This window comes from Globicephala melas, chromosome 15 (genome assembly GCF_963455315.2).
Source record: "Globicephala melas chromosome 15, mGloMel1.2, whole genome shotgun sequence".
NCBI lineage: Eukaryota > Metazoa > Chordata > Mammalia > Artiodactyla > Delphinidae > Globicephala > Globicephala melas.
In genome coordinates this window covers 83,451,415-83,463,205 of record NC_083328.1, presented here as the reverse complement: position 1 = coordinate 83,463,205, position 11,791 = coordinate 83,451,415, and the positions used below count along the sequence as shown (strand labels likewise).

Genomic DNA, 11,791 nt, shown 5'->3' with positions numbered 1-11,791 from the left:
ACGGTACCACCAAGAGTTTTATATTTTTATTTTACTACTCACGTAAATGAGCACAAAGGAAAGAGGAAATAGATAATATTTAAACATGGAAGGTAGAAATTCTTCCTTCTGGAAACTAACCAAATAGGCCTAAGAACCACTACTAATCAATGATATCCTCTCCCCCATCTTTTCTGTCGTAGCCACCAATCCCACCCTATTCCAGTTAAGTTACAAACCTGCAGCCAGTTTAGTCATTAAAGATTTGAGAAGTAGTCTCAACCTAAACAATTGTAGCTAATACTGATATATATTTGTAATTCATTTTTGTACTGTTTTTACAACTTTTTCCCCTGATCCTAAGCTTGAAGCAGTTCTTCTTACATTCTCTAAACGTTGGGTTTTTTTTTTTGCTACCATTTATTTTATTTTATTGGATCATTTTAATTGGTTTAAATGCAACATGTATGTAAACATCTCCACAGAAATGAGAGGCACTTCTTAGAAATACAATGACTCGTGTCACAAGATTCAATGGCTTCGATTTGATGAACTGAATGAGCTCCTGACTCAACTCTCCAATGTTGTCTGCTTGAATGGCAAGATCTTTATCTGCCGCATTTAGTGCATTAAGATGTGTGCATCAGAAATCATAAAATTGTGCTTATCTTCCATAATGAACCTGTATTCATTAGGAGCTCTGATCCAATCACAATAATGTTGGTTAAAATAAACTACCAACCCGAGGCAAAAAAGTAAACAAGCCACTTTTTCAGGCTTTTAAAACTGTCTTAACATGTGACATTATAGCTATCCCCCCCAATTAAGCAACCAACTTCAAGTCAAAGAGCTAGGAACAAATGGAACATTCGAGGCGTTACCTCAGCATTTCTCAATCAGCTCAGACATACGCGAGGCCGGGAAAGGTCTCTGAGGGTACCTGCACAGGTGCATTACTGGTAGAGGCGGCAGCTCAGCATAAACCCTGTGGGATTAATATCAGGCGTATATACGTGTATATAGATGTGTGTAAATATATGTAATGTGCTTACAGAGATTTATCGACCCGGAATACTTCATAAACAGCTGCATAAAAATCTAGCAGAGAGGGCTTCCCTGGTGGCACAGTGGTTGAGAGTCTGCCTGCCAATGCAGGAGACACGGGTTCATGCCCCGGTCGGGGAGGATCCCACATGCCACGGAGCGGCTGGGCCCACGAGCCATGGCCGCTGAGCCTGCGCATCCGGAGCCTGTGCTCCGCAACGGGAGAGGCCACAACAGTGAGAGGCCCGCGTACCGCAAAAAAAAAAAAAAAAAAGGCCTTTTCAATTTAGAGGTGGTGGCGAAGTCCATTTCTGTATTTTCTAAGCTGAACTTAAAATAGCGTGCAGGCTTCGTCCCAGTGGATGTCGGTGGGTCTAAGCACAGTTGTTAGCACGTGATGGGAGGAAGAATGAAACAGTTGGCACCAGAATCCCCGGCGTGTGTGGCTTCTCTGAAGAGATGCCGTGGGAAAAATCATCAGAATGATGATCTGTCTTCATTTGCAAGAGCAGGACTTTATAATCTTGCTGGGAGTGGGAGGGCGGCCACCAGGGAAGCCCGGCCTTGTTTTTTTTAAACCCATATCAGGGAAAGTGTTTGAAAGCACTAGATTCCACTGTCTGGAAGGAGCAGGCAGCTTAGTGATAAATGACTTTGCTCATAATAGCTGCTCCGTAACTCGAGGAAGAGCCGAAGCTTCCCCAGGAGTGAGATGCCCGGACCTTCTGCTTGAATAGTTTAGGATGAGGATGCAGAGAGCCCTATTTCAGACCTTCAGGATTCTACACCGTTTGAAGCAGGACGCACTAGTTTACCTGCGCTGTACGTGGCCTGGCTGAGGTTTCAGAAGTTTAGTCCACTCTTCCCTTGGAGAGCTGTCGTTTTATTTCTTTATATGGCACAGACCTTGGTTAATTTTTATCTGAAGGGTTCTCATTTGCCTAAGACTGTCAACGCAAAATATGGTTACTGAAAGACACCCTTCTTTGGAAACGACCCTGTTGTGGCTTGGGTGGGCGTGGCGTGGACTAAAGAACTGGTCAACCTCTTCAGTGTCAGTAATCCCAAAGTCTCTTAAAATTCACAGTATTGTAACTTTTGGAAGAACTCTAATATTGAGGCACCTGCAGGTCCTTGCAATTCATCATCTCAGTTATGATTTGAATTTGTGTGTGTTTTGTTTTACTCCATTTGTTTTGAGCTTTTTCTCGCTGGATACAGTGGCTCGAGCACAATTATTTGCATTTCCCTTTTGCTTAAGACTTGCATGTGCTGGCGCTCTGGAGGCCTTGTAGGTGTCCGTGGAGTCCCCGATCACCGCTGGCTGCCTGGGAAGGCGAAGGTTCACGCTACTCTTGATCTTAGGGTCGCCGCTGTCCCCACAGGACAGATCCCAGTGCTGCAGCTTGGAGCTCTTGTTGGATTTCTTTTTCTTCTCCTCTGTCTGCACGTCGAGGGTTTGCTTCTGAGAACACAGTCTGCTGCTATTCAGCACATCGAGGGGTTTGGTGGAAGCCTCACATGTGTAATAGGATGGATGGACTTCTTCACGGTGCACGTCTTTCTTTCGTGAAGGGCCTGACTTCGGAGGCCCTTCCTGCTGAGGCCTGGACAGAGCGTTGGCAATCAGCTTGCTCCTCCCAGGGCTTTTCAGAGCCCCCGAGGTCCCAGGGGCAGTGGGAGGCCTCGCCTTGGCCCCCTTTGCTTTCTCGCACTGGACAGTCTGGATCTGCAGCCACTCGAGCTGGACAAGCCTGTCGATGTACTTCCCCAGCAGCCCCCCGGTTCTGGGCACGGCCTCTGTCCTGCGCTCAGAGTGCAAGAGCACAGCCATGTCCCGCAGGTCCCAGGAGTTACACGGGGCCGGGAGGAAGTCAGGGTAGGAGTATTCGGGCTGTTGGGTGGGACCCTGCCCTGGGTGCAGATCGAAGTGAGCCGCATCGATCTCTTCGGCCCGAAGATGAAGATCTGGAGGCGTGAGGGGAGAAGGGGGGACGGGGATTCTTTCTGAATCAGAGAGGTCACTGGCACTGTCCTCCTCAGCATCTTCTTTGATAATTTTCATCGTCTGAAAGTCCAGAAACAACTTGTTCCCTGAGGACCCCCGACACCTGTAGCCAAGGGGACTCCTTTTGGGGTTTCCTTCCGGGGAAATGCTTTCCTTCAGTTTATCCTCAGTTGGTTGGGGGACACATCCTCCGAGACTGCTTTTCGGCTGGGACGAGAGATGGGGGACTTGGGATTTACTCTGCCTTTTTCTTGAATTCTTTGGACGCTGTACTTTATTCCAAGAGGGGCCTGCATTCATATTGCTGCGAGAAATAAACCTGCAATTCTTAGTCCATCTGACAAAAACTGGCCAGCCAATGATTGAACAACGGAACCAAAAGAACCCCCTGGTGGTAGATTTCAGCTATCGCGAGGCATTAGAAAATGTGAGGCCTTTAAACTCACAGAAGAAGTTACAGGACAATTTTCCACTTCACACTCTACTTAGGAAACATCATAGAGCAGGTGCCAGAGTCCATGCATGGATTCTGTTTTACATCAAACATTAGCTTTTAAGAAAAACACTAACATTTCATAAAGTGCTTATATTATCATTTTAAACATTAGTAACATCTCTCATAGGACTCTGTCCTGTTAATGATGAGCAGTGTTTAATAACACGAACAAGTAAAACCCACAGCTTTCTTTCATATACCTATTTTCAATTAAATGTAAACAGGATGTAAAATGCAAGTTTTACAGAACTTAATCACTGATTGGTGGTAATTCTGAGCTGACAAAAATCTTAAGGAAAAGTGTAGCATGTACAACCTACACCTTAAACCAAAAGCTTATCAAAGTGTTTTCAAATAGAAAACACACTCAGAAAAACTGTTTAGAGGAATAGGAATAAAATCATACCTTTTAACACAATATGAATTTAAAAAATAGGTTTAATGCAATCCTTCAAATGGCGGGGAAGTAGACGTTGTGAATACCGTGTGCATTACCAGCATGGCAACTGATCCTGCCTCTAATTTATTCTGAGACAGGGTCTCATATCAGAGTTGAAAATATTTTCTTTTTGACTTATTTACCAAGAACGTAGCATTTTGCCAAGATGAATAATACTTCTCAGCAATATCAGTCTGGTGGGCTTAAAAGAATTGGGTGGTAAGGCTTTCCTGGTGGCGCAGTGGTTGAGAGTCCGCCTGCCGATGCAGGGGACGCGGGTTCGTGCCCCGGTCCGGGAAGATCCCACATGCCGCGGAGCGGCTGGGCCCGTGAGCCATGGCCGCTGAGCCTGTGCGTCCGGAGCCTGTGCCACAGCAGTGAGAGGCCCGCGTACCGCAAAAAAAAAAAAAAAAAAAAAGAATTGGGTGGTAAACATGCTTTGTGGAAACCTCAGAGGTTCATCTGTCTGGTTTACATTCGTCTGTGTTTCCACCACACTAAGCAATTACTTGAAAATGTGTCACTTCTTAACAAATAAACACGTTGGAGGTTAAATCATTGCCAGTAGCATAACACGTGCTCAATAAATGTTGACGAAATGGATAAAGGAATTGCCATTATTTAGAACTCATAGCCAATATTGTTAAAACTTTCATTTACCTCTAGCTGTCTGTGTGCATCCATAAACGTTAACAGTATCCTTTTTATATAAAAGGAAACTAACATAGACAGATGATTAAGGGATTTACCCAAAATTGTGGATTCTGCCAGCAGTGCAAGAATTATGACCTCTGGAATTTTTACCAACTAGTAATGTTTAAAATCATTTCTGCCAGACAAGAAATATATATTTCCTATCAACAGACATATTTTTTCCCAACCACACATATCAATCTGGAGAACTGAGATAACGTGCCTTTTGCAAGATAAAGCAATTATATGAAAAACGATTTACCTGCTTTTCTGATAAGATTTATTCACCCTATTCCCTTTCTTGAAAAAGTCACACGGCTGATCATCATCTAGGGTTTGATGGACTGTCTAAAAAACAGACACGTAGTTAATAAATACCCTGAACACACACACACACACACACACACACACACACACACACACGAAACAAACAGGAAAAGAAACCCAACAAATCTAAATAAGATTTTACTTCAAAGTTTACATCACCTTTGCTGTAGCGCTCGAAATATTCTTGCTCAGTCTGTTGGGAGATGATGGCAGCAGGGGAAGTAACTTCTTTATTCCTCTTATATTTGGAAAGGACTCCTTACCACCGGAACTAGAAGCAACAGAAGTGTCGGTAAGTACTGACTGCAAACGGTCCTATCACCAGTATTGTTGGTTTTCACTTGTTTGTTCTTAAATATTCAAATTGTATAGAAAAACTGGTGGAAGGATATTGCCTTCTATTTACGGTTTAATCTTGTTTGTTTTTCACAGTGGATATTAGATACAAGATCACACTACTACAAATGGATTCCCTCTCTCTCTCTCCCCATACCCACACATACCCACACACAAAATCCCCTTGGAAATAACATGCTGTGGAAATCTGTGGGGCTAATTAAGGTCGGGTGTTGCTCCGAAGTTCCCATGTCCATTCATTCATTCATTCGTTCGTTCTTTCAACAAACACTTACAGGAGTGCCTAGAAAACGGCAGGATTACACACATGCCCTGCTCTTGTGGAGCTTAAACTCTGCTGTGGAGGCTCTCTTTCAAGTCTCCTGCCTTCACTATCACATCAATCCACGAAAAAGTCATATCAGTATCTTCATACACATCACACGATGTTATCTCTTTGTGACATTCTGTTGATTTGTACCACCCAAGGTTGCTTTTCGCCTCTTATTTTGAGTGGGCTACTCAAAGTGCCCCATTTGAACGTGAATACGTATTTCTTTCTTCCATAATATCCCTTGCCTCTGAAAAATGGAAGAGGTGGGATTATAGAAGATTTTTATTTCCTTCCTAAAACTTTGCTGTGTTATTTTTCAAAAGAAGCACGTGTGCCATTTTGGTCAGTGTACATACGATGGGAATAAAAAACACATGCGGGCCCTCACAGTGAATGAATTATACCATAATCAACGGCTTGATTCGTTTTGGGCGTAGAAAACGTTCTTTACCAACCCTCCTCCAATTAGCCTGGTGCACGCCCATCTTCTCGCCTTCACCTGGCAAGCTTTACACCCTAGGCTGTGCCGTTTTCTGCACCAAATTAGAGACAGATGACAGCCTGCAGGGTCCCTAAGGACGCAGAAAACAAGCTCCGGTTTCCCTGACGGTTCCGGCTCCCATCGGAACAAAGCTGAAAGTCTGAGATTCTGGCTCCAGAAACGCGTCCCAAGCGCCAGAGGCTGCTTGCTTAAAGGCAACCGCATATGTCACCCAGGGTATGAACTGTTACTCCCACATCTTCCTCTCCGGCGCGGCGCCACGAGACAGCCGCAGCCGCAGCCACGCCGCCTGCTCCCCACCCCCGGGGACGGTCCCGGGCGGCAAAGCATTGTGGGTGCCGTGGGGACAGGACGCTTCTCCTCTACGCAGCGAGGCTCCCTCGGTCTGGCCTAGGGTACATGCTGCAGTGCAAACGTCCAAAGAGCTGGCTAGCCTCGAGGCTTAAAATCAGCCTGGGGACGAGCTCCTGGAAAGGCCGGGTTTTGCACGCCTCCCCCGCCCCCATTAACCCAGAAATCCGAGGACCAGCAGCATGCACGTTCCTGGTCCTCCGTTTGTGCAGACGCGGAACTATGATCGATCGGCGGGCGGGCCAGGCAGACGCGGACAGAGATTGATCAGACCTGTTTCGCGATCGCCGAGGACACTTGACGCGGCCGCCGGCCTTCCTTCCCGGGCCCGGGCGGGAGGCCGGACTGCGGCGCGCTACTGCAAGCGCGGCGGCGGCGCTCGGGCTGCGGGAGTCAGCGCGCGGTCGCGTCACGAGGGGCGGGGCGGAGGCTCGCCGGGAAGTTGCACCGACAAGTTGCAGCCGTGTAAGTAACGCCAGGGCCCCGGGGGTGGGAGCGGCCGCTGGGCGGACACCGCTTTCCCCCAGGCACCCGGGAGGAAGCAGAAGGCCGGCGCCACCCCGCGCTCCGCGGTGGCCCCGAAAAGCTTCCACGAGAGCAAGCACTCATCGATTGAAATCAGCATTTTTTTTTTTTTGCTGCCCAAAGCGAAAAACCCGGGCGAGGACTCGAGGGGCGAAGTGGCTGTCGAGGGGAGGGCGCAGCCGGCCCACTGGATCCCCTGCAGTCAGAGGTTCCGGCGGACCCTCCCCAGGGGCAGCTGAGCACGGCCGGGGACACCGAGGGAGCGGACGCGGGGTCGGGAGGCCGCCCCTCGGTTCCACCTCCCCATCGCTCGACGGCCGGCCGGGCCATGTTCAGAGACCCAGGCTCCGCGGTCCTCCCCGCCGCCGCCGGTTTCCGGAAGCCCGCCCCGCGGAGCCTCAGCTGCCTCTCGGACCTGGACGGCGGCGCGGCCCGGGAGTCGCGGCCCTGCAGGCCCCCCGGGAGCCCGGGCAGCGCGCCGCCGCCGCCCGCGCCGTCCGGCTGCGACCCCTGCCTGCGGCCCATTATCCTAAGGCGGGCGCGCTCGCTGCCCAGCTTGCCTGAGCGCCGCCGTAAGGGCGCAGGCGCGCAGGGCGCTGCGTGCCGGACGGGCTGCAGCCGGCAGAACCGCGTGCGCTTCGCCGACGCTCTGGGCCTGGAGCTGGCGCAGGTCAAGGTGTTCAACGCGGGCGACGACCCGTCCGTGCCGCTGCACGTGTTGTCGCGGCTCGCCATCAACTCGGACCTGTGCTGCAGCAGCCAGGACCTGGAGTTCACCCTGCAGTGCCTGGTGCCTGACTTCCCGCCGCCCGTCGAGACCCCTGACTTCGGCGAGCGCCTGGGGCGGCAGCTCGTGTGTCTGGAGCGCGTCACCTGCTCAGACCTGGGCGTCAGCGGTACGGTGCGCGTGCGCAACCTGGCCTTCGAGAAGCAGGTGGTGGTGCGCTACACGTTCTCCGACTGGCGCAGCGTGCACGAGGCTGTGGCACGGTGGCGCGGGCCGGCGGGCACTGAGGGCGCCGAGGACGTCTTCACCTTCGGCTTCCCGGTGCCGCCCTTCCTGCTGGAGCTCGGCTCCCGCGTGCACTTCGCGCTGCGCTACTGTGTGGCCGGCGCCGAGTACTGGGACAACAACGACGGCCGCGACTACAGCCTCACGTGCCGCAACCACGCGCTGCACATGCCGCGCGGGGAGTGCGAGGAGAGCTGGATTCACTTCATCTGAGACTCCGCGCGCAGGCCGCACCCGCGCTCACTTCCTGGCTGGGCTGTCGCATCTGGGCAGTGGCCCTTTCTCACACCCCATCTCCTAACTGAGGTCGTTTGACCTCACTTCCTACTGTAAGGTGTGCTGGCATGGCCCGTCCTGTCTTCTACTTGCATCGTCTGTGTCACTTGGTCTAAAAAGTAAGCTCAGGTGCCAGAAGGCCGAGCTGTGTCCTATGCTGGGGCAGGGTGCTGGGTGGGTAGACTCATGGGTGCGTTGGCCCCTCTGAAGAAGGCCCAGGCAGGTGGTTTTGGAAAGGCCTGCATCCTCCCGCTGGGAAAGCCTGTGGCTTTTGCGTGTGTCCTGATTGGGTCTCTGTGAATATAGCTGTTATTTGTCATCATTGTGACATTGGGACTTTTTACCCTTGGTGGATGCCTTCTTCGGAACATTCTGGATTTAATAAGCTAAAAAAGAAAAAAAGTCATTTTGTGTGTTTGTGCCCATTGTAAACAATGTACAGTGTGACCCCCATTGTGGTCCCTTGTGGCATTCCTGCCCTGGGACAAGAAAAACCTGTGATCACATTTGCTTGCCAATGTCTGTAGGCTTCTAACAGCCGGGAAACTATTAATAGGCAAGAAATTTATGCCTCATCTGGTCATCTTACAACCATTCCTGGGAGTTCAGGCTGCCCGGTTAGGCTGTGTGTCTCCTGCATCAGCAATTGCGAAGGAAGAAAATGCTTAAAACTTTTAACTAGCAAAAGAGCCAGCCCTTTCTGCAGTCTCCTTTCGCACGTCATGTATTATTCTTGTACATGTTTGATAATTATGTATCTGCACTTTATCAGGCCATTCTGTTTAGATTTGAACTACCTAAATATTTTAAAAAATTCTGCCTTAAGTTATTTCAGTTTTCAGGCAACTCTATGGAATTTCAGGCAACGATGCCCTTTGCGATGACCTTTTTGATGAATTAAGGTGACTCTGTCTTCTCGAGCGTCAAAGGTTCCAGCAGTCATCTTTCAGAAATCACGTTACCAAGTGGAACTAGCAGGTATTTTCAGCAACAGCCAGACTGGAGGAAAAACAATACACAAATATTTATACTTTTTAAGTGTTTTAAACTGTATTTATATATGCCTGGTTTTATCAGCTACCTGCCAACTTTGTTCTTTGCGCCTTCAGATAGAAAAGTTTATAACCTCATCTGGACTTGTTTCCCAATTTTAAAATGTTAAATGCTGTTGTTTTTTTTTTTAAATCTCTAACCAAGAAGTCAAGGCCATTGTCCCCTGCAGACTGCCACAAGAACTTAAAACCTCAGTGAGGGGCTGGTGATTGTTTTTGGTGCTGAGTGTTGGTCTGATGGCAGGTGCTAGCACTGAGGTGTGAAAACCCAGCTAAGATGGACACGGTCTCCAACTTAGGAAGCTTGTTTCTGAGACAGCTGAAACCAGTGTAATCAATTTTGTGATAGCTGTCACCAATGCACTGACTCTAAATTTTTGAATGTTTGTTGCCATTTGTCAAATAAGTATGTAAAGGACACATTTTGCCTTTTAACCAATTTCTTTTTTATAATTGCAACTGTGTTGTTTTTAAAATTCCATCAATAGGGGTGGCTTTCTTTGGTACCTTCTGATCTAAGAATATGGAACTTTGATTTAAAATATTGTGACTAAATTGAACAATCGTTGGCTGTTAGCACTGTGTACGCCATTGACACGCAAGAGGGAGAGAAGCCTGGTTGCATTTCCTGCTATTTGACAAACTGTCCAGTTAGTTCAGCAAGCCTGTGAGGGCCTGGGTCCCAGCCCAGCGTGCAAGGCAGTTGTCCACAGCATTCAGGTATGAGCTAGAGCTGGCAAATGTATTGCTATGTAAAGGCATGTAGAGAATCTTATAATCCATATGAAGGTCACTTACCAAAAAGGTTCTGGTCACGGAATATGAAGTAAATGTTATATCTTTAATATTAAGAGAATCTCCATGTGCCTTTGAAAAAACATCAACGTTTAAAAAATTTTAAAGCTTAAATATACCTGTCCAGTTAATAAAGCAGCTTTGGAACAGCTTCAGGAGATTTTCAGGCCTGAAAACACAGTTATGTGGCCTAGACGTTCAAATTTTGTTGTGGATTGTGCAATTCTTGGGTTGTCTTCTCAAACATATTTTAATACCTGCCATTTAAGGTGTCTTCACCTAAGCCTAAATATTAAAGTATATGTGCACAAGTGGTTAGTTGAAGTGTGTTTTTCTTGTGGTCTAATTACTGTGAAACAAGGCTTTAGAAGCATGCTGATTGTCATTTCACACATAAGTCTCATCCTTCCTAAAAGGCTGTCACATTTAGGATCTTGGCTAGATAAGTAAATAAATGCATCGTATGATGGTACCTCAACTTCAGTAGCACGGTTGTGTATGTCTTTGAGAAACCGAAATACACCCTTTTATGCCACGTCAGTATTACATGTGAAGAAAGCTCTAGTGGGACATAAGGGATGGGACAGTTACTGTACTTCCTTAGTGCTTACTGAAGCCTGTATATGGAATAACTAGTGTGTATCTGCCTTCCCCCCACCAGCACCCCGATCGTGACTCTCACTCAATTACAAAGCTTTGAACACAGGGCAAGGAAACTAACACTTATTGTGTCCTCTCTTATTTGCTTGCCTAAAATGTTAGGTGCTGTATGTATTTGATTTCATTTAATTCTGAAAATTGCAGTACCTGGTAGATAATTTCCCCATTTTCTCAGCTGAAATGAATCAAGCTCGGGGAGGTTTAAGGAGCTCACCTAGAGCCCTACAGCTGGTAAGTAGCAAAGCTAGCATTCGAACCCACGCCAAAGCCCAATCTCTCTCTGCCATGTGATGAGATGTACCCAGTAAGAGCTTGTTACATTTAATTGAAAGCCCATTCGGATTGAGTGATAAGATTTTCCATCTGACATCATAATCTAAAAACCTATTTAAAAACAATTCAAATAAGGTTGAATTGTATAATAATTAATAATGAAAAGGGCTCTGACATTTTTCTTCTCTCTACTAAAAAGTGGCAAGGTGAGAAATCACTAACTTTTAATTTTTTGTGCTTGTCTGCTGTAATTATTTGAGTTGCTTGCACAGTTTACACCACAAGCATCCATTGCTTTTATCATTTAAACTGATACTTTAAATTGAAACATTCTAAAAAGCCTGGGAATACACTGTTGATGAGTCCCCTCAGTGCCAAGCCTAGATGGCCTCAGCGCTCTGTGCCCCAGGGGTCTGGGGTTCAGGCTAACGAGAGGGCAAGCACTCGCAGCCCCTCCTTCTAGGAAACCCTGGCAGGGGCGGGGCGGGGCGGGGCAGGGCGGGGCCGGAACGTAAGGCGGGGCGGGGTAGAGCGCGGCTGTCAGCGGGGACAGGCCCGGAGTGGTTACGCGGCCCTCTGCTGGCCCGCAGCGTGCGCCTGTCTCAGGGCACTCTGACCATCGTGTCCCCGCGGGTTCGCCGAGTGCCCCCGTGTCACTGCGGCCCCTTCCAGCCTTCGCGGGTGGCTGT

At 48.2% G+C, this 11,791-nt stretch overlaps 2 protein-coding genes across 3 annotated transcripts; one reads left to right on the top strand and one right to left on the bottom strand.

Moving 5' to 3' along the window:
• Positions 1-380: 380 nt before the first annotated feature.
• Positions 381-6,919, bottom strand: FAM217B (family with sequence similarity 217 member B). 2 transcript variants are annotated; one of them, XM_060285110.1, is made up of 4 exons: positions 6,783-6,919; positions 5,146-5,257; positions 4,922-5,007; positions 381-3,335 (listed from the first exon to the last, which is right to left on the bottom strand). In XM_060285110.1, the coding sequence occupies exon 4, from the start codon at positions 3,329-3,331 to the stop codon at positions 2,177-2,179; it is 1,155 nt and encodes a 384-aa protein (XP_060141093.1). In that variant the 5' UTR covers positions 3,332-3,335; positions 4,922-5,007; positions 5,146-5,257; positions 6,783-6,919; the 3' UTR covers positions 381-2,176. The 2 variants fall into 2 exon arrangements, with proteins under 2 accessions (XP_060141093.1, XP_030697333.1); XM_030841473.2 differs by lacking the exon at positions 6,783-6,919 and adding an exon at positions 6,112-6,362.
• PPP1R3D (protein phosphatase 1 regulatory subunit 3D) lies at positions 6,504-10,587 on the top strand. Its single transcript, XM_060285111.1, has 2 exons — positions 6,504-6,974; positions 7,158-10,587. Exon 2 carries the CDS (start codon positions 7,363-7,365, stop codon positions 8,257-8,259), a length of 897 nt encoding a protein of 298 aa, XP_060141094.1. The 5' UTR covers positions 6,504-6,974; positions 7,158-7,362; the 3' UTR covers positions 8,260-10,587.
• Positions 10,588-11,791: the final 1,204 nt, after the last annotated feature.